Source organism: Corvus cornix, chromosome 3 (genome assembly GCF_000738735.6).
Source record: "Corvus cornix cornix isolate S_Up_H32 chromosome 3, ASM73873v5, whole genome shotgun sequence".
NCBI classification, from domain to species: domain Eukaryota; kingdom Metazoa; phylum Chordata; class Aves; order Passeriformes; family Corvidae; genus Corvus; species Corvus cornix.
In genome coordinates, this window is record NC_047056.1 from 61,480,569 (window position 1) to 61,506,487 (window position 25,919).

General features: G+C 44.1%; 1 protein-coding gene across 1 annotated transcript in view; it reads right to left on the bottom strand.

The window, feature by feature from the left end:
- RSPO3 (R-spondin 3) overlaps positions 1-22,677 on the bottom strand; it is a 61,943-nt gene extending 39,266 nt beyond the window's left edge. The window contains exons 1-2 of the mRNA XM_039569923.1: positions 22,445-22,677; positions 22,076-22,221 (exon numbers count right to left, since the gene is read on the bottom strand). Coding sequence (XP_039425857.1) covers positions 22,076-22,221; positions 22,445-22,521 — 223 coding nt within the window. The 5' untranslated portion in view covers positions 22,522-22,677. The remainder of the gene's footprint in view (positions 1-22,075; positions 22,222-22,444) is intronic.
- Between the last annotated feature and the right edge of the window lie 3,242 nt (positions 22,678-25,919).

Here is a 25,919-nt window from a genome sequence, read left to right on the forward strand (position 1 = left end):
AAACTTTGCTTTATAGAGGGTTCTCTCATATACATCAGATTGTTATGGGCACAACTATTGAGTCATGGGTGCAAGTGTGGTAACAATTTATTGTAGTTATTCGCACAACATTTCCATGCACAGATTTCAAAGGCAGACTGAGACAAGTTGAGAAGCCAGTTCTTTTAACTTTCTGATTTCTGCTCTGCAACTGAAGAGATTAGATTATTGGAAAACATACTATTAGCACTGGCTTGCAGCCAAAGGGTCTGCTATGGATTCTGCAAGGGGTGCTGTACTCACTGTAAATTAAGGAAAAGAGCTGGGTAAGTTACTCCAGCGAGGAATGTTCCCTTTGGGAATTGTCCACAGCAAATGAGAGCTGTGGTTGGTGAGCAAAGAGCAACAGGGAGAAGAAAAATAACAAAAAAGGTCAGAAATTTCAGGGAAATAAAAGGCTCCTTTTCTCCTCTACACTGAGCACTAAGTTAACAAGCTTCAATGTTTCTTGATCCCTTTTATGCTACTTTCTGTCTACCCAGACCAAATTGGAAAAAAACCCCCATACAATTACCATGTAAGCCCATGATTAAATTCCTCCCCATTCGAAAAAGCACATCAGCACATGGTTACATACACACATGTGTTACAGACCCCTTGACTTCAATTAGACTTAAATACCTGATTAAAATTAAGGACTCTTTCTTGAATGAAGGCTCTTGTGCCTGGAGCAGACACTTATCTTCCTAAAGCAGGCAAAAGCCTAACTCCTAACATACTAACTTCGAAAATAATGACTTGAACTTCTCAGTCATTAACTAATTCAAAGTTTAAACATTTCTATTTTTTACCTTCTCAGTAGTTTTAGGTGATTTTGTATTGGGGAAAATAAAATATCAAATATTTTCAACATAATGACTATGTTTTCATGGTGTTCCAGAGAGCAGAACCATTATTCTTTTCTTCTTCTTTTTAGAAGATTGGAAAAAAATTCTCTTCCCTAATACTGCAGAGAAAAGCATAGCTGTGTGAATTCAAAAGACTTATGAAAGGCTTCTAGCACTACTTTATTAACTTTTTAAAATTAATGTTCATGCATTTTAAATCATTGCCACTATATTTGGGAGTAAGATTCCTACAGTGCTTGGAGTCAGCAGCCCTGTTCCTTTGTGTCTCAGTGAGGGACTCAACAATGATAATTTCAGTGCTTTTTTAGTATAAAGGTGTTCAACTCTCAGATTACTAAATACTTTTATAAAGGGCTGCTAAACTATATCCTCACAGGAAGGCAAACAGATTGCTTTGATTTCAGTAAGAATCAAACCAGTGTCCTATAAAAGGAGAGACTCAAAGCTGTTCATTAATCTCTAAAGTACCTTTTTCAGCTTAAATCTGCTGTTTGCCATGTAATACTTTCTATACCAACATCATATGTAACACTCCATATGGAAAAAAGCCAGTACAAAAGGGTGTTCTCACAGAAAATTAGAAAGAGGTGTTCAAAGGCAAGCTAAATAAAAAGGAGGCCAAATGATCGGAAAAACATTTACAAAGTTTATCATGGACATGGGAAAAAGAGAGTAAGTATAATTATTGCAAACTATTGTGATTTCAACCATGCTTAAAACCCCTGAGAAAATTATATAATCACATAGCAACAGCAGCAGTAAGACTCCAAATATATGTGCAGTTCTGTAGTACTTTTCACCCTGTGGTCCTCAAAGCACTTTATAACAATCAAATGAGATGCAGCTCCATGATGTAAGTAAAGGCTTTAGGGGCCATTTTACCTTTAACAACACATGTTTGGAGAAGAATGGGAAATGCACTGCCTGTCTGATGGCTGCTATAACCAGTCTGGATTGAGACATTTGGGGAACCTCTCGGGTTGAAGCTGTGACTCTTGCCAGCAAATCCAGATACGTTGCTATTGGCCTTATTCTGCTTTGTATTGCAAGGAGGCACAGCCATCCCAATGCCCATGCCACAGCAATCGTTCAGTACCAGGGATTAAGATCTTTAAGCTCTGAAGAGTCTTGTTGCTTCATAGTGCTTGAGAGCTGCTGGTGGCCGGCAGGGCACAGCAATGAGGGAAATTAGGATGTCCTCATCTCTTCACTTCCAGCAGGAACACAGTTTCTTGGTCACTACATGGGGACAGCACTGTGTTAGATCCTGCCCCAATTCTCCTGTAACAACTTTCTAAGCAAAGAACAGGTACATGAACATTTATCAGCAAAAGCCTTTCACTGGCATAGAGCAGGGCTGAGCTCAGCTATGCTGAGGCCTCAGTCATGCCTGTTCTTAGAGATAAAAAAGCATAGTAAAATCTGCAACTAGCTTAGGGGACTGCTTTCTCCAAAACCAGCCTTGTTTGAGGCACACTTCACAACAGCAGCTCTTTCTCTAGGCAGGAAAAAAAATAAAAGGCAATTGGTAACAAAGCATTGCCCCTGAAATACCTATGCTGTAAAGATATCTGCTACTGGTAGTAAAGATAGAATGGATCAGTAGTTGGAAATAGGTATCAGTGAGATTGAACTGCATTAATTAAGACAAAATTCAGAAAGCCTTGGTAGATAAAATCATTGCAGCAGTCTCAGGGAGGCTGTATAATCTCAGTCACGTGTGCGTTTCAAATCAGAGGTAAGATATCTTTTTAAAAGCATGCTGTTGCTTAACCATAAATTGTTGTGCCTGGGAAAGGAACCATTGAGTGGATCCAACAGTTTATGCTGGGCATTTTCAGACATTCCTTGCTGCTGTACCCCTTCTAGGGGCACCTGCTGGCAAGCCAGCCTTTTGTTAGCATTTTGCCTTAAGATAGTAGCAGCAATGACACAGTTTTCTAACTCCCAGTGGGTTGTGTTATGCTTATCAATCGAATTCTAATGATATTAAAAAAAAAAAAAGAGAGAAATAAATAATTGTGGATAAAAGCAAATAAAAGTGCCGCATTTCTAATATTAGGTGATGATCCAATATTTTCTTTGTGATTTGAGAACTACTTGTTTTACGGGAGATTTCAGAAATAAAACATTAATTTCCTTATAAGAAACTCCACATTGTTGCCTTGTGAAGAAAATTGGATTTTTATGTCTAGTAAGGCTTCAATGTAGCATATCTGCTGAATGAGGCATCAGTGTAAGCAAACAGGTGGTAGCAGACTTGTTGATTGTACCATTATATATTTGTACACAATGGAGAGTGGGAGAATATCAAGAAAGTATCCTTTTAATGTCACATAATTTTCCCTTGTTGTGTCTTAGCCACTTGTCTAATCCAGTTTAACATACATATGAAATTACTGACAAAATAAACAATACCTTTTCATTTCTTTAAAGCCTAAACATGTATCTAAATTTCTTCAACTGTATCCTCTCTTGCTCATTTTTTTTATTCTTTATATCAAAGAAAATTTTTAAAAAGCGCTAGTAAGTTAGTATTTTAAAGAGGATTTGAAGATGGAATGTTGTTTTATATAAAAAAAGGAGTGAAATAATGCAGTACTCCTCCTCTTTCAAAAAACTGAAGGAAAAACCAGCCAAGTTGTTCACTGGTACTGTCTTTTATGAACTATGGCATATATTCCACTTTCTTTCTTCAAATTAGCATCTGCAGGAGTGTTAATGGTGCTGTCCTATACAGAACTTAGAGACACCATTACCCTAAACAGCATATTCCCTCAGCCAGTATGGCTGGAAACAAAAGAAGAAAAATTACCTTTATAATTATAGCCTCCCTTTTTATACTTTTCTTTCATCCCCATTACAGTGTGACTGCTGGTCTAAAGGTGTAACCTGTCCTCACTGAAAGGGATCCCCACTCCCACTGTCCCCAGTGTGTGCATTCACATTTCAGCTACGTGGCTGTAACGTATTTCTATTTTCAGTCAGCAGTTTCATACTCAAATTGCATGTGCTTAAGCTGTAACTTAACACTGAACAGCAAATTTTGAGAAACAATTGTTTTCATTCTGGCCATTAAGTTGTAAAATAGGTGAGAATGGCCCACAGCATGACAAACTTGAGGCATAATGATACCCCAGCAATCCCCCTAAAATGATGCATAGTTAAAATCTCTGCTGCCCTTGAACATTCAAGCACGGCTCCAGAGTAGGAGTTAAGAGCTCTGGAGGTTTGGTTGCCTTTTATCTACAATTTAGGACCTCTGAAAGTTTTCTGTTCAGTTTTAAAAATTAAGGTGCCTGCACTTAAGGACCCATGCTGGAATTTGTTTTCCCTTGTAGGTACGGCAGATTTGGACATCCATGGCTGAGCCAGCTGTCCAGGCTCCTAAAGAGTCCACATCTGTCTTGAGAAGTTTAATTCTTCTGTGGATGAAGAGGGGGAGATCCTCTGGGCTTGGGGACAGCAGACTTTGTAAACATTGGAGGCAAATAAACACTTGTAGGGCTCAATCCATCTGAACTATTTTAGACCTCTGCCTTGGAATGAGGTAGCCTAGGCGCTGCCATTTTATGTCCAGTGGCTAGCTCGGTTGTTGATGTTCATACTTTCAGTATCTGCAGTCAAGGGATGAGGTGAAATTATTTATTTATTTGAGCCAAATGTCACTGTCCTCTAAATATCAACAGATCTCTGCCAAATTATCCAGTGAAAGATCCTTGAGATTCATTGAGATAAAGAGGTCTGATCACCCAGACTTTAGCAAGATTTGCAAGTGGTCTGTGTCTCTTAAAATGAGATCACTGTTGTTGGCTAGTCTTAGAAGATAACTTATCTGCCTCGTCTACAATTTTTGAAAACTCAGGAAAATGTCCTCTTGTAAAAAGAGGATTAATAAGAAAAATGAACTGATATTTGTACAGTTTTTGAAAAGTCTGGTGCATTCTTGCATCTGCATCTTGCTGTTATTATTTTAAGGTGAATAATCATTTAGGGGAGTTTTGTGCCAAGCAACTTCAGTTGGTCTCAGCTATCCAAGCCCACTAGCTTACTGATGTTTCTCTTTCTTGAAGAGACCACTGAGTGTGCCCCGCTACAGCTTTTCTAGAGCATGAGTATCTCTTCTGCTTGGCCTTCTGAAGCTCCTATATATGCACACACGGAAGTACAGTAGAAGATAAATTGCCTTACCTCCTACCTTCTTCCCTGCTGTGACACGGAAGCCACCAACTCTGTAAGTCACCATGGTCAGAGGTGGGAATATGCACCAAGTCAGCACATTCCTGCTCAGTAGCTCATACCCAACCCTCCCAGCTGTCCAGGTTGCTTTTAGTTATTTCTTCAGTAAAGATCTAAACTCGTGTATGGAAAATGGTGACTAATTTTGAAAGGTTGGATATGACTATGAAACTGACTGGAAAGGATGAGCACAGATTGATGTCTAGAATAACTGGGCACTATCCAGACATTTTATTTAAGGTAAGGGGACAAGAAGTGAGAAGGAGACTGCTAGCTTTAAAAATTAGATGTGATGCTAAGAGGTCTGCCTTACATGCATTATTTGTGAGTACCAGACACTACCACCTTGGGAAAGCATCATAAGTGGTCTGGATAAGCTCCGGGCCTTCTTCTTGCAGGACCTAATCTGTTCACGGTGGACACTGTAGTTAAACGCTGTGATCCAATTTTTACCCCTTCTGCATTAGAACCAGCACACTCTACTTACTGACAATAAATAAAGTAATTAAAATTTTAAAAATCTGTATCACCAATCTCTGTTATGATAGAAAAGTCTGCTATGGTATGCACATGCATAGACATATATCTGCTGGTCACTGTGTTCCTAGAACATCATCTGTTTTTTAAGCAAAGAAATTGGCTTACATGTAGATGTGTTTATACATCTTTGTTTATCTCCGTTTGTTGTAAATGCAGCATTTTTTATTCTCAAAATTATGTCCACTGGACAGAGACTTCTGCTAGAATTACTTCTTAAGTATTTTATAATGACCTCCAGAACAGTGTTAGTGTTCATCCCTTCTCTGCTACTAATATCCTACTGCACAGGGAACATTTAAGATTCTGTATGAACAGTAAAATTTTGGAATACAGTAAGAGTTAAAAAATCCACCTGACCAGTGCTTGTCTTTTCCCCTGTAACACATGACCATTCTTAATACATTTTGAGGTGGAAGGGGACTTGGTGGTCTGGGTTTGGTTTTTTTTTGGAAGGGGGAGGTTATATTTTTGGGGCAGACCAGAGAAAAGCAAAGATGTCTTAACAGGGACTCCAAGTACTTTCGTGTCTTTATACGGATCATGTAAAATACATTGGTCAGGGTAACGCACTCTACCCATTGCTGTCTGGAAGATTTGCAAGCATGGTACACACACTACAGAATTCTGTCTCTGTGCTGATATTTGTAATGATAACACACTGATGCTCAAATTACATTGTGTTCTGGTTGCTGCCTTCTGTCTTGCCCTTTCTTACAAGCAGCCTAGAGGCAGGACTTCCATATGCATTTGTAAAGCATCTATAGCTGCAAACATTAATAAGAGTTATCACTTAGGAGCAGTTACTTACACTTTGTTTAATCTCTAATGGATTCTTCTAAATATTTACAGTAGAACAGTTGTCAGAACAAATGCTGGACATTACTGGCAACTTCCCAGCAGCCAAAAAGGAGAGAAAAAAGAGGGACGAGAGAAGAGAGAAGCGGGAAGAGAGAAGAACCTACTTGTTGCGTTCTTCTGTGGGGTTTTTGTGAGACAGGTTCTGCATTATGTAACTTGGTGGCACAGAGTAGGAACGGTCCAGAGGATTGTGCACACCCCACAATCCAGTTGTGCTTTGGTCATGTAAAACTGTCTCTATTCTTGTTTATCTTGAGGGAAATGACTGACTGTTTGCTTTGCAGACACTGAAGTAAATAAACTGTATGAAAGGCCCGTGGCTGCTACAAGAGGTGGAGGAGCTCCAAATTGTTTGGGGATGCCAGCATAGCACCCACTGTGCTCTTGGACAATCTCTTGGCTGGTGGATCTGGAACCTGCAGTATTTCCCTGTTGTTGTGGCTCCCTGGCGCAGGCTGATATGGACTTTAAAATAAATAAAGCCAATCCTGTGAGGCTGAAAGAAAGTCCTTGGTGGGCTTCATCTCCTCAGCCTCTGAAGATACCTTGGCTCTGATGAGAATGGGGTGTGAGAAGAAGGTGTGGAGGAAGAACAAGAGGATGGGCAGCAGTAGGAGCCTGTGGCTACTGTGAGGGACCTACATGCCAGCAGCAGCTGGCTAGCAGATCGCCCACCAGGCTGTCCAGCTGTGTCCAGCAAGTGGGATCTTGGGCAGGCAGGAGGAGGGGATGGTGGCTGCATTGCTGCTTTACAGCTGGCAGAAGTGCTGGTACATGGGAGGGGGACCTGAGACACGAGGCACTTGTGTGCCTCGCAATACCCCACTGTGACACAGCAGGTCTGTACTTACACAAAAAGGCACCAAGGATTGTTGTCTTTCTTTGGAAAAATTTCTATTGACTTGAAAATGAGAGCCTTGCATGAATAAGATTCTATAAATTTACCAGATATGTAAGTTTTCTGTAGCATTTGCTATTTTAAGGGCCTGTCCTAATTTTGAGATGTGTGTGTGTGTCTGTGTGTGTGTGTGTGAATGCATGTGTGAGAGGGAGAGAACTCTCACTGCCTACAACTGTTCTGCCAAGATAAACTTTGGAGCATTTTATAAATTAACTCTGCTCTATGTGTTTATTTTTCTTTTGGAGATTCTAAAAAGAGACTGTTCAACCCATCTTATTAGGGGCAGCACATTTTTTTAAAGAGAAAAATAAGTTCCTACTCTGCACTGGAAAGTATTTGCTATTTTCAGCGAAAAGTATTCTTTCCTTCTGACCTGGCATATTAGATAAGATTTATATTTCTGACCTGACATTAGGTAGTTAAGATTTATTCTTCTATATTAACTTTACTGAGCTTGCAAGCTATTCATTTACAGCATAGGGAATATATTTATGGCAGAAGCAAAGAAAGTTCACTACAAAGTAGTAAAATATGTTATTAGGAGTGTCCCATAGACTGATGAAAATTGTGAGTACCCTTGCAGCTGGCTCCCTTCTGACTCTTTTTCCTTCTTTGTTATTTCAACTTTAAAACTTGAATTTGAAGTCAGTTTCAATGGCAAATAACTTAAAAGAGTCCAGATGATTCTAATATATCCACGTATATGTACATACATTTATGCTGTGATTGAGAGGTGCGGGGAAGGGGATAACAAGTGACTTGAATTCTCTCTGTGTTCTTCTGGCAATGACCCAGGCATAAGTAACATTGGACATCACTCTCCTGCCAATATAAATCAGGAGGAACTCCGCCGGGGTATAAAGCTGGTGTGTGAGTGAGCGCTGAATCAGATCTGGAGCTTTTCTCTATCCAAAGGTGTGGACCCAGGCAATCTGTTAATGTCCAATTGACTTAAAGAGGGGAACCGCAGACTATGATGGAAACCTGGAAGCACTTCAAGCCTCTATAGGCAGAAGGTTGGAAAGTTAGAGGCCTCCTATTGAAATCAGTGGCAAAACCTCCCATTAACTTCAATAGGAAAAGAATCAGGTCCTAGAAATGTCTGGAAGCCAGAGAACTGCATGGCTCAAGAAAAAGGTAATAGGAGCTGATGACTTTCACCAATAAATCACCAATGCAAACCTGGCCATGCTTGGTTTAGACTCAAAATTGCTTTCATCTGATGTTTGTTTGAAACTTTTTCATTGTAAAACCTTCAAGAAGAACTGGCAGTTGTGAGAGCTGTCTCAACACGAGGCCGACGGCTGGATGGGGTGCGGTACCTCCTCTGACCCTGCGTCATGGGAGGGAGTCCATCTTAAAGAAAAGCAAGAAGCACTGGCCAGCCTCTAGAGACAGCAGTGCTTGCACTCTGCCGTGAACCAGAGGATTTTTATTTCAGAAATTGTCAGACTAACTCTGTAAATCCACTTAGACTGAATATATTGGGGGAGGGGGGTTATGGCTCCACAGCAAGCCAAGAGGAGGAGTAGATATTTCCATCTGTGGACATTATTCAACTCCTGTCACAAGAGAGAATAGAGATGTGCAGAGCTTTATTGAGGAATTAAATGTGTTGGAGAAAGGGCTTGGCATAGGGAAAGTTAGGACCATTAGACATTACAAAAGCTGGGAATTGCTTAGAGAGTGCAGTGAGCAAAGCTGCACATTGCAGTTCAGCTGAGGAACTCTGCTGCCCATCCTGTCTGCAGCTAAGGAGGATGATTTTGTAAGCTGTACTCAGTTGATGTCAGTTGCCCTGCTACACATCTTGACAATCCCTGATAAAGTGGTGGGGAAAATCACAACATTATGGAGGGGGCTTTCCTCCCCTCACAGTATTTTTACAAACAGTACATTTTTTCTGCTGGTCCCTGAAGGGGAGAGCAGTAGACAAACTGGGTGAATAATTTGGTATCTGTGCTTGGTCAAACAGCCATAGACTTGTTTCCTGCCAGCTAACGCCTTCAGAATAGTTCACCACTTTACAAACTCCACACTTGACATTCTTGTATTTGATAGACCTCAGGGCTACATTCTCTATTATTCTATGCAAATCTTCCCATCCTTCCTTACGTCTGACATAGGCTCCAAGGATTCACATCTTTCTGTATATGCAGAGACTCATGGCTTGTTTTTACAATTTGTCTTTGTAAATCAAAGAAGTTGTTCACTGCTTCTTTTCTCTCACCAAGAAACCCACTGCTATCATCAAGTCATCACACCACAGCTCAAGGGCGTTCTTTCTCTTTCCACCATTTCTCCCCAAAACCCTGGTCTCAGAACATTAAGTTGCAAAAATCTGTGGCTTGGCATCGAAAGGGAAAAGTATGCCGAGGAAGAAACTTGCTTGTAGGTACAAACAGGGGAGTGAGGGTGAGGCAACACTAAAGACATGTTTCTTTGGGGTTACACTAAGGAAGAACAGAAATTGCTAAGACTATGAGAAAATAAATATTTTAAAAATTGATTTGACAAAAGGCACATTATTGTACACCCTTTATGTTTGGTACATGATCACATGTGAATTCTGGCATGTCTGTTCTGGTTCAATGCATTCACCTGCTAGTTCTTACTTCCAGTAGGCTTGGGTTGGATTCAGGTGTTGCACGGATTGTGAGGAGGACATGGATCATGCCTGTATTAAATCTGGCAGGCTAATGGAGCTGATCTAGACTTATTACTTCTTCTACCACTTGCCACTTCAGAAAATGCAACATTTTGGGTCTATTCCTGTGCTCACTTATTTAGCTAGTCTGGTCTGGTGCATGTTCTCACTCTGTGAATTACGTCAGGCACTACTTCGAGAATTAGTGCTCAAGTTCAATATCTGTAGGAAGAGAGGGAAGGCAGGGAAGGAAAATACTCAGGAATACACAGTGCTGGGCAGGGTGAATAAGTACAGCATGGGGAAAGCCGTAAAAGTATCCCTCCTACAATTTTAAGTGGCAAATTGCAGCTGTTCTCTGACAAGACAGTGGAATACCTTCATGTCCTGTACCAGCAACTCACAAAGAGAATTGCAGACTGCATTTCTGCTCCTCTTGGTGATTTGCAACAAAAAACTCCCACTTATCATGGTTTTTTTAGTAGCCTGTATAAACATTTAGGCTGGATTCTGTGCACATACAAATTTTACGCTGGCAGGGCTCTGTGAGATATTTGCTTCCCAACATGAGTTGTAACTAGAAGCAGAATCAGTCCCTTAGCCTTTATGACATGTTTATTCTGCCTAAACCATCTCCCATTACAAGCAATGCAGAGACTTTAATTGAAAACCTCGGGTTAGTATGGCATGTGTCTTATGATTGGGACATTTCTGTCTGCTGATAAATAGAGGAATATTGTCTTTCCTTGCACATGCAGAGATGCAGTTACAGAAATGCACCCATATGCCTGGTCAAACCCCAGGAACATTAGCAGCAGTGCTGCTGCCTTGTCACAGCGGCAAGGAAGGACTCTTTTTCACTGGCACCACCAATTTTCCCTGCCCAGAGCACAACCTATGGAGCAATGCCTTCCTTCCAAGTGGCCAAGTAAAATTCCCAGCCTAGTGATACAGGTCATTTGAAAAGCAAGGAAAGTTTCAGAACCAAAAAGGGAAGGGTCCATATAACTTTCTGGTACAGTTTTAAACACGCTGAGCTCATCAGAAAGAAAAGAGGGTCCCCTACCAGGCTTCTCAGGAAATTTTTTTTGTTATTTTTTAATTCAGCATTTGGTTTGACCTGCATAAAAATAATTGTTTGGCTTTCCATGACCAAACAGATTATAAGAACAGCGGGAGAAGAGATGGAGTTTTCAAACAAACCAAAGGACTCCACGTGGAGTCAACTTCTATCTGAGGTTATCAGCATGCATTTCATCTATATTTTAAGACAATTTCAAAGTGAAAATAATTTAATTCTTGCTTGTGTTGATGTGAACTTTCGTGTATGTGTGTGAATGTGTATATACAGACATAGATATTAATGTGTAGGGGAGAAGGAAGAAATCACAATGCATGAGCATGAGTTTTTCCAATTCTAGGACAACAGCTGTAGGGTCAGGAGGTTCCAAGGAATTAACTATATAAGCCAGAGAAAGTTTATGTAGGAGTCAAGGAATATGAGATGGAAGATTCTACTTCTGAGTAAACTCTCTTATATGCAGTACTGCAATTTCTGTGACTGATCTCTTTTGAACAAGATGTGTCCAAGGTCTCTGCATACTTCCAGATGAAAAACACAGGCCCTTTTTCCTTTTCCCAGAAGTAACCACAGCCAGTCATGGAACCAGACTAGAAGGCTCAAACAGCAAGTTCCATAGATGAATAACTTACTTTTCAAGAAATTATGCAAGGTTTCAGAAAGAAATATGGATTGACTTTCATAATGGTTGGTGTTCTTTTAGTGGTAGTTATGGTTAGAATCCTCCTCTCTCACATAATCAAGGAAGCATGGAAATACAAGAGAAGGCTGCTCTTTTGATTAATCTATTTTATCTGGACTCAGATGTGATTTATCCTGAGGGAGAAATGAACTTCTCTGCTCACTGAGTAGCTGGAAATGATGTGATTTCAGAAAGGTTATTAGCACCCTGTCCTTATCTTGAAAGGGTACAGTTCACAGTTTCCTTTGTGGCCAGCCAGATCCTGGTAACGAGTAGTAAGATCCCCCCACGCTGGTCACTCCCCACCCAGTGCTTCTAATCTCCATAAAGCTTGGGAAGACTTGTGGTTATCAGAGTATCCAGGTACAATATGTAGATACCTTATAAATGAAAGCCTATTTGAAACCTCCTCCATGATTTTCACCTTTCATAGAGTGATTGAGACCACACAGCCATAATATATGTCACCACTTGTTAGATTATTTGCTCAGATATACTTAACTCGGAGGTAGTAATGTGACAGCTTGCTTGTTCTAAGACATATTTTAGAAAGAAGCTGGGGCTTTAGAGCAGGAGTAGTATCTTAGTTAATCACTCAGATGAAAGAACATGGTATCCAGTCATGGAAGAGAATAAGCACTTTCAAATCATGTTGATTTTGTAGGTTTTTAGCAGAAACAAATTATGCAAATGGAGAAAAAACCCAACAATTTTATCCATAATCTGTCTACGGGAACTTGTTTTTATGTTTACCTGTTCCTCAAAATGACTTTGGTCTATTCTTCAGAAATAATGTATGACCTAAGCAGCCATGAAGACGTCCTTTTGCTGACATTCACTCAAAATTGAATCCTACTGACAGATTTTCACACCTCTGAAACTTCCCCTCAATTAGTAGCTTAAAAAGCACATTTAAATAGTTTCATTCCTGAAGTCGGGGCCTTGGTCTTAAAAATACTTGTCTAGGACATAGCACAAGTTATAAATTCTACACGCTCATACAGAATTCTACTTTCCCTTTTAATACTCCCTCAACTCCGAAACTTGTCAATTGCCTAACTCTTCATAAAACATAAACACAAGAGACAAATGTGTGATTTCATTTTGGACTGCAAAACAGAAACTATTGTGGGTTGGTTTTTTTGGGTTTTTTTGCAAAACACAAAATCATGTCATTTATTTGCCTTCCAGGCCTTCAGGATCTTGTCTATTAGACATCTGTGGCCAGCGTGCCCAGCACAAGGAGGTCTCATCTCAGCTGATTATTTTTAGTTCTGTGTTATACTAAAACTTTCTGGAATCTTCATCCATCCCCATGTGTTGGCGAAATATTTGCACTTAACATCTTCTGACTCCCATGTTGAATCAACAGCCTTTGCTCCCACTTTTGTATTTTGGAGGGCTAGTTCTTCACTCGGCAGTAACATCAAGTAAAATAACACCAGCAACTCATTATTCAGTGGCATAGAAAAAAGTGAAATTAATTATGAATATTCTATGAAAAGGAAATAAGTTTATGAAACACTTGCTGATTACACTGGTTTGTGTAATCTTCATGAATAAGCAATGCAATAATGCTGGGCAAGTGTGCGTGGGAGGCACACTCTGGAGAAACTGGCTGTTTTCCTCTCTCTGACCAGTTAAGCTGTTATGATAAAAAGTGTCGTTGCTAAAGAAACCTGTAATAAATCCTGTTGGGAGTATTGCATGTGCTGATAACATACATAAACTTTGTAAACATATTAAAGTGTCAGGCTTTAGTAGCTCTGGTTCATGTGGATATTCATAAAAGTTTTTCAAAAAACGCAATGGAAATCTCGTTCCACCAGCTGGTTGCTCCTACGATTCTGGTTCACGTGAGAACCTTGTCTTCCTTCCCCTTGAAACAGAGCCTTACTCTGTAGGGAAGCTGAGTTAAAATATCTCAAGCCCTACCTCTGCTGTAACTATCACCAGGGAAGCCGTGTAGGCAGGGAGTTATTTGGGAAGAAGTGGGGTGGATGAGCTGGTGCTTGGTAAAGGATTTCTGATGTTCGGAACATCCCTGCTTTGTGTCATGATGTCCTCCATTGACACCTCCATCAAAGAACAGTTGGCAGCTCTCAGCAAGATATTTCAGTTGCCTTTTAATAGGTGAGAAGAGTTGGGTGCCTACAAAAGGGACAAAACCCAGTCCCCACGCTGAACAAAGGAGTCTCAACCTAGTCTGAAAAGATGAGGTCAGAAACTATCAAATCCTGGATGTCCAGGGCATTTAGGTGCCCTGGCACTACTACACAGCACTGCAAACCAGTATGTTCTTCAACAAAAGAAAGGAGAACTCGCTCTTTTCTTTCGAAACACACCAAGAAGGGAGCGGCAACCTTGTTGCCTCTTAATGTATCCAAAAACTTAGCTGCTAAAATATTTGGCCAGGAACTGAAAAATTAAGCTAAATTAATTCTTCCATATAGCATGACTCTAGCCTATCTGTGTTGATATGCTCTAATAAACTGAGGTTTCTTCACCTGGATTTGCATGTAATCTCGGGTCGTTGCTCCCAGCAATTTTAGTTTGCACAGGAAAGGCAAGGGCTTGAGGGCTGGGTACGGTGCAGGAACACATGTGACTGTATTCCAATGTCAGTAAGCAATCATCTGCAATATTGTGTGCTCCGTGTGGAGGAACTTTGCATTGATATACTTATTATTTGTCACAATTTATTCATTGCATTTTTTTTACACAGGGTTTCTTTAAGAGAGAATCTCAGTCTCTGCATGGAGGGACCTGAGCTCAGATAGATGTTCAATGCCAGTAAGATGAAACATCATGTTAGAAATGACAAAGTATCTGAGAAATGTCCATGTGTCAAGGGTGAGGTGGAAATTAAGCATCATTGAAGGTGAGGGACTCGTATTTAAATCCTGTCCCAGACACACCTTAGGCACCTCATGTCCTGTTCTTGGAAGTGAGCCTGTGTTTGCCCTTGCACTTTACAGGAAGCCACAGGAATCACACATCGTTACTATCCCAACATCTATCAATGACCTCCTGTTTCATTTTACAGTGCCCCAAAATATTCTTTACCCTGCAGAAAATATCAAAAGTCTGAAATCCCATCTAGGACCTTGCAATTTTAAACACAAAACCTGTCAGGATGTAAAATTGAAGCTTGAAAGGATAAAGATTATAGCAGCACTACCAGAACTTGGTGTAAACCTGTGGTTTGGGGTTTTACTTTTATTTAGAAGTATTACTATAAGCATTCCTTTATGTTGCTCCCCCGAATTATTCTGGTGTGTGGAGCCAAAATACCAGTGCAAGGCTGGGGTGCTGCTTGGAGCTGGCAGGAGCTCGGTGCCCCTGCCACAACCAAAGGCTCTCTGAGTTCAGCTCTGGTCCCCATAGATGAGTTCTTGCCTAGGAGCACTGGAGCAAGATGTGTTTTTTGGCTCCTTTGCTTCAGTGGCTGCTATGTTTGATCGCAGGAGTAAATAACACTAACATTTTAAAATGCAAGGTCGATAGCTCATAATCGAGAAATTGAAACACACAAAAAAGTTTATTAGTCAGCTGTCGTACAACTGTAGTACAATCGTTCCTTCTCAAGTAGCATTGCTCATCGCACTGCTCGGAACTAGCAACAAAAACAAGGTTAAAGTACTCATTAATAAAATCTGTTAGATTTTATTATGACAAAGCATCTAATTGTAATCATTCTGCTGTCACCAAAAACTCAGTTATTCAATTATTTAAAAAAAAGTTGTAGCTCTCATCTTTTTTTTTTTTTTTTGACAGCCATAGCAGGTTTTGCATGAATAAATGTTCTCGGAGTACTTTTTTCTGAAGCGTTGTTTGTGGTAATAGCAGACAGACAGACTTTTGTATAAAAATGTACATGGTTTCAGCTGCCTTTTGTCATCTGATAAGATTGCTTTGTTCAGAATTATTTTGGCAAAAAAATTAGCAAAGTGATTTTGAGTAGTTCAGACTCCAAAATTAGAAGTGAGACAAAAATATTATTTTTTATTAGCTTTTATATCTCCTCCACCAAGCTTTCACAACTTTTAATTTAATTTCAAGCAAAAGGGACAATCTACTGCAGGGGAAAAATCATTCTTAATAACATTCATAGTTTTAATGGAGAAGTGTAGCTAGTAGTGACTGTCTGTAAATGATTGGCTATGAAATGACAGACAGCTTGTTAATGTTAGCGATAAAGTGCAGTGCTCAAGCCAGCACACTTGCTTTGCAGACCAGAAAGTAAAATGAGCATGCTAAGCAAGAGAAACAATGAGTAAGTCTGATTTTTGAGTTCTAGCTCAGATTTTATCAGGTATAACTTCCATTGTCTCCAGTGAAAAATTTATTGCAAGAAGAAACAGCAGAATGGGGATTGGCAAAGGCTTGATACACTAAGGGCAAAGCTCAAAAGAAGAAATTAGTCTCGGTTAACTTGTTTGGCTTCAGTTGGCTCAATAGGTGGAAGTAGTAAAGTAGTTGTACTTTTCATATGATTAAGAAAGAGATTGCCTCCCAAGCAGGTAATATATCACAGTTTTGAAAGGTACAAGGCATTGTTTTATCCTCTTTAGGGGCTGTACATATTTGAATCATGCAATTTTACAAGTATTTTAATGCAGCATTTCTTCCAAACTCAAAATGTATCCTGAGGTCCTACAGGAAAAAGCTCACTCCAGCTCCAGCCAAGTCCATAGTACCTTCTCCACTGAAAGCAAAGTAGGCAGGTTCAAGCTCTAAAACCATCTCACTAATAATAGTAGTATTTTATTCTGTCTGCAGAGACAAATAGGACTTTTAATATATTTTCAGGTGTACCATCCTACATCAATGTCTTTGAGAAGTTGTGGTAATACGTGTTTTTAAAGTCTAACATGAATTTTATATAGTATAAGAAATGTCTTCAGTAGGTGATAGAAAAAGAAATTGAAATTATCACCCTTTCAGATGTCAGGTATGAAATGGCAACTGGTCAGTAAAGCCCTTTAGTCTCCTGGGATAACAACACTTATCATTCCACATATGCTGGTATGATCAGGTACAGATTTACATACACATAGAGTTATTAAAAAAAATAACAACACAAGCAGTCTATCCCTATCACGCTTCTAAATCTTTCAGCGATGGGTAATGATTTTCTGATATTTAATTTTTTAGATATCACTACAATGAGATATGTTCACAGCTTACGACAACACGATGGAACAGAAGCTTCTGCTTCTGAGAACTACAATAGGAATTTTACTGTCTATTTTTAAATGAACAGATTCTCACCCAAAAATGAGAGATATAGCTTCATTGCAAAAAAAGAGACCCTCTTGTCACCAGCTAAATATCTACACACAACAATGCTAATATGGGGACATCACAGAAAAAAATTATCAGCAGCATTCAAACACTTTGAAAGAGAACTAACAGTAATTCAGTCCTGCCCAAGGGGGGGCTGCTTGATGGCTGCTTGCTTGGCTAACTTCTGCTTTAAACTGTTGCACTGAGATATAAAATTATTTATATTTTTAGAAATTGGTAACAACATCTATATTACATACCAACTCTGTAGTACTGCCATCTGTGACATGCCAACCCTAAACATACATATATATATATATATATGTGGTGAACTGTTAAAAGTATTGCTTCTAAAATGAAGCGTTATTTTAACTAATAATGTAATTCTTCTTTTCTTGCTGACATTCTACCTCAATGTGAATTACACCCTGCACAAACAAGAGTATAAAAAGACTGAAGATATAATTTCACCAGTTGGTGTTTTGTCAGTATTTTCCTGATTTGTTTTAATTTATATAGCTATGTTTACAAATGGGCTGTTACACACCTCCCTAATTTTGAGTTTGTAAGTAGCTGAATGCAAACCAGAGATGCAGAGTGTTTGCAGACTGGAGCCCTCCACTACTAATTGTGACCAGAAGCACATTCTGGAAGATCTGTAGTCCCACATCAGCAAGAGGACTGGACAGAAGAGCAATGGAAGGGAGACGGGAAGGGAAGGGAAGGGAAGGGAAGGGAAGGGAAGGGAAGGGAAGGGAAGGGAAGGGAAGGGAAGGGAAGGGAAGGGAAGGGAAGGGAAGGAAGGGAAGGGAAGGGAAGGGAAGGGAAGGGAAGGGAAGGGAAGGGAAGGGAAGGGAAGGGAAGGGAAGGGAAGGGAAGGGAAGGGAAGGGAAGGGGAAGGGAAGGGAAGGGAAGGGGAAGGGAAGGGAAGGGAAGGGAAGGAAGGGAAGGGGAAGGGAAGGGAAGGGAAGGGAAGGGAAGGGAAGGGAAGGGAAGGGAAGGGAAGGGAAGGGAAGGGAAGGGAAGGGAAGGGAAGGGAAGGGAAGGGAAGGGAAGGGAAGGAAGGGAAGGGAAGGGAAGGGAAGGGAAGGGAAGGGAAGGGAAGGGAAGGGAAGGGAAGGGAAGGGAAGGGAAGGGAAGGGAAGGGAAGGGAAGGGAAGGGAAGGGAAGGGAAGGGGAAGGGAAGGGAAGGGAAGGGAAGGGAAGGGAAGGGAAGGGAAGGGAAGGGAAGGGAAGGGAAGGGAAGGGAAGGGAAGGGAAGGGAAGGGAGGGAAGGGAAGGGAGGAGGGAAGGAAGGGAAAGGAAGGAAGGAAGGAAGGAAGGAAGGAAGGAAGGAAGGAAGGAAGGAAGGAAGGAAGGAAGGAAGGAAGGGAGGGAGGAAGGAAGGAAGGCCGGGTAGCCTGAACAGGCTGTTATAGTGAAAGTAGTGAAAGGCAGGAGAAAATTTGAAAATTTTATGGGCTACCAATAATCATGGGAGCTCTACATCCAAACTGCACTTCCACAAAGTCATACAGGTTATTTTTGTCACAAATGTAGGAGTGAAGTAGAAATACGGAATTTTCTATCACCTTGCTTATTCTAGATTTCCAAATTTAGTCCATGGCTCGCTGCTAGTCCACAGGGTCATGGCAAATGGTCTGCCAGGCATCTACAGACCCGCAGCAAATAATATTTCATTTCTGTCCATTAGAAGGTCAGTAAGAGATGTACATAACTGTCAGTACTAAGTTTTGGGAGTTGGTAGTGGCCTGCAGAGCCAAAATATTTTGGAACTATTGACTTAATCCTCCTTTTTTCTAAGCAAACTGCAGTCACTGGCCAATACATAGAAATTCTTACTTATTGGTATGCTAGTCTATATTCAGCTGCATATTACTCTGTCTTGTAAGACTCAAACAAGCAACTTCGTTAATCTTAATTGCTCTTATCAGAATAAAACCCCAAATTTCTCTGCTAACTGTATGTTTGCTTTCAAACTTTTACTGATTGTGTTCCGTGTCTAATTCTGGACCCGAACATCAGTCTGCACTTTGTTGTTGACTTCAGAGGAGTTTTATCTCTCCACAGCCAACTATATCTTTACTACTGATCATGGGACAGAAATTTAGGATTCTCCAACTAAAAACTTCAGTAGGAGTTTGGAGAGCAAAAGGATTGCAAACTAAATGTTCCTCATAGAAAGGATTACTTTGGCAATAGGTACAAAATAAGTAATGCTTCAGGACCAGATCCTTCTGATGGGGTAATTTAACAAACAAACTTCAATTTATACCAGCTGAGGGTCTGGCATGGCATATTCTGAATTAGTCAGTTCAGATTATGTAGTCTTTTTATGTTTAAATATGTAAGTCTACAATATAATACATGGAATGGAGGACTCTGATAGTAAACAAAATGAAGTAACATGGACTCACTGACTTCTTGATGGGAAGTTATTTGTACTATATTTAAAAATAAGCAGGTTAAAGAGAAATTTAAAAACACTTCCCTAGAAATGTGCCTATGATTTATGATTAAAGGAGACTATCTGAGCAAAAGAAACAGAAATCCAGGGAAAGTCTTGCACATAGTAGATGAATTTGACAGGTGTCTTCTTTATCTGCACACTGTAATTTATTTCAAGATGCACTCTTTACTAACAGCGATTCATAGGTTTTTAAAGCCAAAGTGATTAGTGCAAGTGACCGTAACCACTTTTATAATAACTTTCATAAACACTCACTCTCTAATTTTTTGCTTCAAGCCAAGTAACCACTGTTTATGCCAAATCATGTTTTACAACCAGCTGGATTTGAAGACCTCGGCCAGTAGACGATGTATAGCACGTCCAGGTGAGGTGTTCTGAAAGGCTTTTTGACTTCACTGCCAAAATAACAGGCCAGATTTCCATTCTGACTCTCCAGCTGTGATTTTCCACACACTTGTTCTGCTGTGAATTTATCTTAACTCTTGCATTTTAACCATAAAACTTTGAGCAAGTGCTCGATACCTTCTCCACGGTGTACCAACCAGCTAAATATTCGCGGCCAACACTTCCGCCTCTATTTCCCGAAAGTTACCCTGCTCTGCCGGTTGTCTGAGGACGATCGAGGTGGGACGGCCTTCGCCTGGAGAGTACACCGCGTCTGTCCCGACGCTTGCAGCGCTGAGCGGCCAGGGGCAGGAGGCAGACCTGCCTTCTCCCGCCCAAAGTGGGGCAGCTCCCGGGCCGGGCCGGGCTGGGCCGGGCCGGGTCGAGCCGGGCCGAGCCGTGCGACGCGAGCTGAGCACCTGCAGCCACGGGCTGCCCGCCGCGGCACGGGACAGCAGAGGTCGCCGCCGGCCCGGCGCTGGCCCGGCGCGCCGCGCACCAGGTGCCGGAGCAAGTCCGGGCGGAGGGGCCCCGCTCCGCGACCCTCGCCCCGCGGGCGTTCCGGCCCCCCGAGCCCCGCCGTGCCCCCAGCCCGGGGCTGAACCTCTGCCGCGCCCGCCGGGGTACCGCTAGGGCTGGGGGTGGGGGGCAGCCACAGCTTGCGGGCCCGCGGTTGCCAGGGGTTAAAGGAGCGGGGGGAAGTGATGGAGGCTGCGGAGCCCTCCCTTGCCAAGGATAATAAATCGGATGCCCTGACATGTTTTACTTAGCCCTTAGTGCTCCCTCGCTGCGAGGCCGTGGGGATCGGAGGGCTGGAGCCCCGGTCTCTCTCGTCCTCAGCTCCGCTTTAGGGGCACTTTAGGTGAATCAAACCTTGTTTGCAGGAGGCAAACCATACAAAGGAGGCTTTCAAGGGCCAGCAGTGCCAAGCAGGGCAAGGGAGCGAAGGCTGAGCAGGAGAAAATTAAAATAATACTACCTCCCCTCCCTGAGGAAGTAACTCAGTTACTTCTTGCTGATTAAACGCAGACTGCTGTGTTTTATGACATTTCCTCGGTGTCTGCAGCTGTCAGGGAGAGCGGACAGGCACGAGCAGCCCCTCCGCGGTAGGTGCGCAGAAAATTCCTCCTCCCCAGAAACAGCGGCGGGTCCGATGCAGGCGGGGTGGCGAGGCCGGGTCGGGGGCGCGTCCCGGCGGCCCCTGCTGCCTCATCCCGCCTCATCCACGGCTCCCTGCGGCAGGGTCACGGCAGAGCTCCGACCGGCGGCACTGCCGGGGTGTCACCGCGGATTCGAGCCCACGCCGCACCCTGACGCCGGAGCGAGAGCCCGCCTGCCCGTGGCAGCGCCCCACGACCTGGACAGCGACTTTCCATGGGGGGCGACTCGCTGCTGCTTCCCTGTTCTTTCCTTCCCAGGCCCCCGCCTGCCTCCTGCCTCTGCCCCGAATCCAGGCGGAGATGGACAGGGGCCGGTTAAATCAGAAGGGAAGAACTCGCATCATCCCATGGGATTAAAATTTTAAAAATTTAAAAATTCAGGGGCCACAGTCCCAGGACAGTGGTGATGGGTGACTAGTGGCGAGCGGAGGCTAAAAGCCAACGGGCCGGACAGAGCCGCGACACCCCAGCCTCTCTCCGCATCGCCGAGCGCCAGGCTTAACCTAGAGCGATAATCTGTACTGCCCGTTCTTGGGAAGGGGGCTCCTTGACCGGGATGAAGAAAAGCATTTAGGGCATACCCGCAAAAAGTTACCTGTCGTGTCTTCTCCCTTTCCCTTCAGAAAGAGGAAAGACCTAAGAAAGGACGTTCCCTTTTACCAGACATTAAAATGTAAAGCACCAGACGCAGGTCTTCTCAGAGCCCGCGCTGCTCATCCCGGTGAGGTGAGAAAGAAGAGCAGATATAGGTCAAAAATCGCCTTCATCCCTCCAACTGAATGAAACTGCCTGCAAATCTGCTCAGCCGCGCCGCTGACGCGGGATTTAGTTCCCAGCGCACTCGCCTGGGCACCGGGGACACGGAACCCCCCGGACAGGTGAACAGCACAACGAGAGGAAGCAGAAGTTATCAAAGTATAAATCTCTTCGCACTTACTTCTTCCCTGTCGCCGTACCCTGGAGGCGTGCTGGCTGCCAATGTATTCCATAAAGTTCAAAGTGATGAAAAACCAAGAAATCAGTCGCAATTGCATAGTAACCCTTTGAGAGTTCGACTTCTCCTTTTCGTCCTTTTTTTCTTTCCTTAAAAAAAGAAATAATAAACCGGGGTGGTAGGCGGCAAGGGATGAACACAGCAGCAGAAATACCTGCACTGAGATCCAAAGCTGGGCTTGGCCGGCTTGATGGCTTTTGCCTTTTTTTTCCTTTTTTTTTCCTTCCTTTTTTTTTTTTTTTTTTTTTTTCCCTTCCCCTTCGCTTTTCCTATTGCACTTTCCAGCAGTCTGCCCCGCTACCTGCCGCAAACCTCAGAGGGGAGTCAGCAGCGGAGAGGAGCCGAGCAGCCGCCGCCGGGGTCCATGCCGGGCCGGTGGCCGGCAGCATGTTGTGAGGGTGCCGGGGTGCGTGCGGCTGTGCGCGCCCGTGTGTGCGCCGGGCGGGCGAGGTGCCGACAGGACGGATGGATGGATGGCGGTGGGAGAGGAGTGTGCGAGGGCGGGAGCGGCGGGGGGGCAGAGGGAGGACCCAGCCCCGCCGCCGCCGCTCCGGAGCAGCCGCGCTCTGCGCCGCGGGCACCGCCAGCCGCCGGGCGCAGGTGGGCCGGGCCCCCCCGGCTCTCCCGCCCGCCGACCAGGAGCCCCCGGGCTTCATGCGGGAGCTGCTCCTGAGCGGTGCCCCGGGGGAGAGGCCCCGGGGCGGGGCGGGCCGGGAGGAGGCGAGCCCCAGCGCCCCGGCACGGCGGGGGAGGCTCCCCGCGCCCGGCCGAGCCCCCTCGGGGCATCGACGCCCGAGCATCCTCCGGCAGCGGGGCCCGAGGGCGGCGGGGCTCTGCAGCCTCGCTGACAGCCCCCCACCCCCGCCCCCGAAGGTCTCCGCTCGCCTCCCCTCCGCCGCCGGCCTTCCCGGGGTCTCCGCGGAGCTGCCGCTGCCCCCGGCACCCCGGCCCCTCCGTGGGGAGGGACGCCCCCACTCGCCGGGGGGACGGGGCGGGGTGCTCAGCCCCTTCCCTGCGGAGGGGAACGCAGCGCGGGACTCTCTCTTCTCCGAATTTGCCCCTTACATCCTGGCTCGCAGTGGACATGGGGAGATGCGAGTGGGGCTGTGAGGGGTCTCCAGCCTCTCGGGATTTTCTCCCCTGTGACCTTTCCCCACTGGACAGGGGTTTTCCGGGATGGCTTCTCCGGCGGGACGGGACAGAGCAAACCCTCGTGTCCTGCCGGGGCCGGAGACCGTACCCACAGCCGGCTGGCGGCAGGCGAGACACGGGGCTGGCCCCGGGCTGGGGTCGAGCGGAGCCGTGAGCCCCGGGGTGAACACAGCAGCCTCTCGCCCGTGCCGCCGGGACCCTCAGCAGAGCGCCGGCAGCAAGGGCACAGCTCTGCTGCACCTTGGCAAAGCGAGGCCGCCTGTTTGACAGAAGGGTATCACGTTTCTTTTCTTCGGCAAGGGTTTCCTTTTGGGGTGAAGGGGAAGGCTACAAAGGGAGTGGTGAGGTTGATTCGAGGTAAAACTGGGGAATTCACTGAGCCCTTTCTTGCTTGCCTTCTTATCTCAGTGCCTATCGCTGGGATGAGAGAGCGAGCCGTGTAAACCGGCGCTGATCGCATCAAGAACCTCAATGGTGTGAGGCGAGGCCACTCTTATTCGTAACTGTTTTCCCCACTCTCTCCCCCCGCTGTCCCTCTCAGAGCTGTTAAATATCGGTACCATAAAATGTGGGGGATTTAAAGGTCTGTGGGAGGCTCCTTTTGAAAAGGACTCTGGGGAAAGTCTTTCTAATCCAGGATACTTGAGCCGGACGGGGTGGGATTGCCAGAGAGGCATAAAATAAAAATCATTCAGCAGACAAAACTAGGGGCTACCCTGACATGTAGAAAGTGCATTTGTCTCGATGTTTTATTTTGTTGGAGATTGAAACTTCTTGTGTGCTAGTGTGTGTATAAATATCTGAGCAAGCCAGGCGAGTGGCATAAATAAACAAGGCTGTGGAGAAAGGATGGGACATGTATGTGAGCCAACCTGCAGCTAGCCAGCCAACTCACTTGAGCAGCATAAGCACCAGTGGGCAGAGAAAGCATGTCAAAAAATAAACGCTCCGCGAGAAACATAAGGAAAACATTAAACAAATGGGGAGTGCACTCCCTCTCCTTGCCCTGACAAAGCACGACTGAGAATCTCTGCTCACTGTCTCTCCAGCCTCTTCGCTTCCCTGTGTCCCTGCTACAGCAGAGGCGCGTGGGGCAGATGTGTTGGGAGACAGTCCTGGAGCCTGCACGGGTCACCCAAGAGCCTCAGCAAAACCGACTTGTGGACTGTGCGCCAACCGAGGGCCAAGCAGTAGGGCAGGGTATGCATGAGTGACCAGCAGCGGGGGGGAGAGGTGGTTTATTTGCTGTGGAAGAGGGGCAGAGACATAGACTGAGGAGAAAACAAAAGCTGTGCCTTGACTCAAGACGGGATCCAAAAAGCAGCAGGGTGAGAGGATGCCAGGAGCTTGGTTGCCCCCACAAACCAGCCCCATTAGGGGGGAAGGAAACCACCCAACAACAATAACAAACTGAACCCATAAACAGTTACTGCCATTCTGCGATAAAAGGGGAAGATTTATGTTGTTGAAATGTGTGGAAGGAGCTTGTTCCAGAGCAAAACTCTGGCGTGCAATTCTCTGTTTATGTCGCTCATCCCGATGGATGAGATATCAGTGGCAAAGTTCAGGCTGACATCAGCCCTGGGGAGGCAGAGCCAGTGACTGAGCTGGGCTGCGCAGGGCTGCACAACTGTGCCTGGGCCTGCGGTCGGTGGACAATCGGTTTTGGAGGGATTCAGTGTGCAAAAAGCCTCCCCTCACCAGGCCGGGAGGCGTGAGGAGCCAGCAGCAGCACACACTGTGGAGGGAGTTGGACGTAGTGTTTCGTTGCAAGTGAAACAGATGAATCGGAAACAGTTCCCAGGGTGGTTTTATGCCCCTCTCTGTTTTGGGGTTTATTAAAGAGGGTGGGGAGGGAAAGAATGGCTGATGGTATGTGTGTTGCCAGAAAGTCAAATATGTCTGTTTTACTGAGCTGCAATGAAGCCAGCAACAGGAGTCTGTAAAATCAGCTAGGTATTGTTTTGGGGCGGGGGGGGGGGTTGGCTTTTTTTTGTTTCTTTTTTTTCTTTTTTTTAAGGAAAATAATCCTTTAGTCAAAGAGTAATAGTGTGTGGTGTTTTCACTGTTGCAACTCCTGCCCAGCAGTTTCTCTGTGCAAACTCCCACAGCCAGAAAATGTTGATTTCAGTTTTCTAAATAGCTAATACATTGTATTAGAAAAGAAGCTGGCCTCAGGATCCTCAGATTATATCCCAAATAAAATATTAATATTCAATTAATAGCTGATATTGTGGTTGCTTAAAATGGCACTCTAGTCATAAAAACTAGCCATGTGAACAGGACAGCTGAATGCTCACCCTTTGTCATTCTTCTCTAGACTGGAAATAGTTTGTGTAAGTGAACAAAAGAGTCACTAATTTGCCTTTTCAACTTGGGAAACACAGTAAAGGAAAAAAGGCCTTGGATTACTTCTGATATATAACTTGAAAACGAAGCATACCGTGTCCGAGACATATCCTTATTTTTCAGGTACTGATCAGGGTGTAGATGGCATAGGTCAGAGGTAACCATCAAGGAGTCACCCCTGGTAGCTTTCCCACAGATCTGGGTCAGTAATGTCTGAGAAGGGAGAAGGGTCGGAGGCCTGGAGCAGGAGTCCTGAGTAATGGTTGCACAACCTGACACATCTACT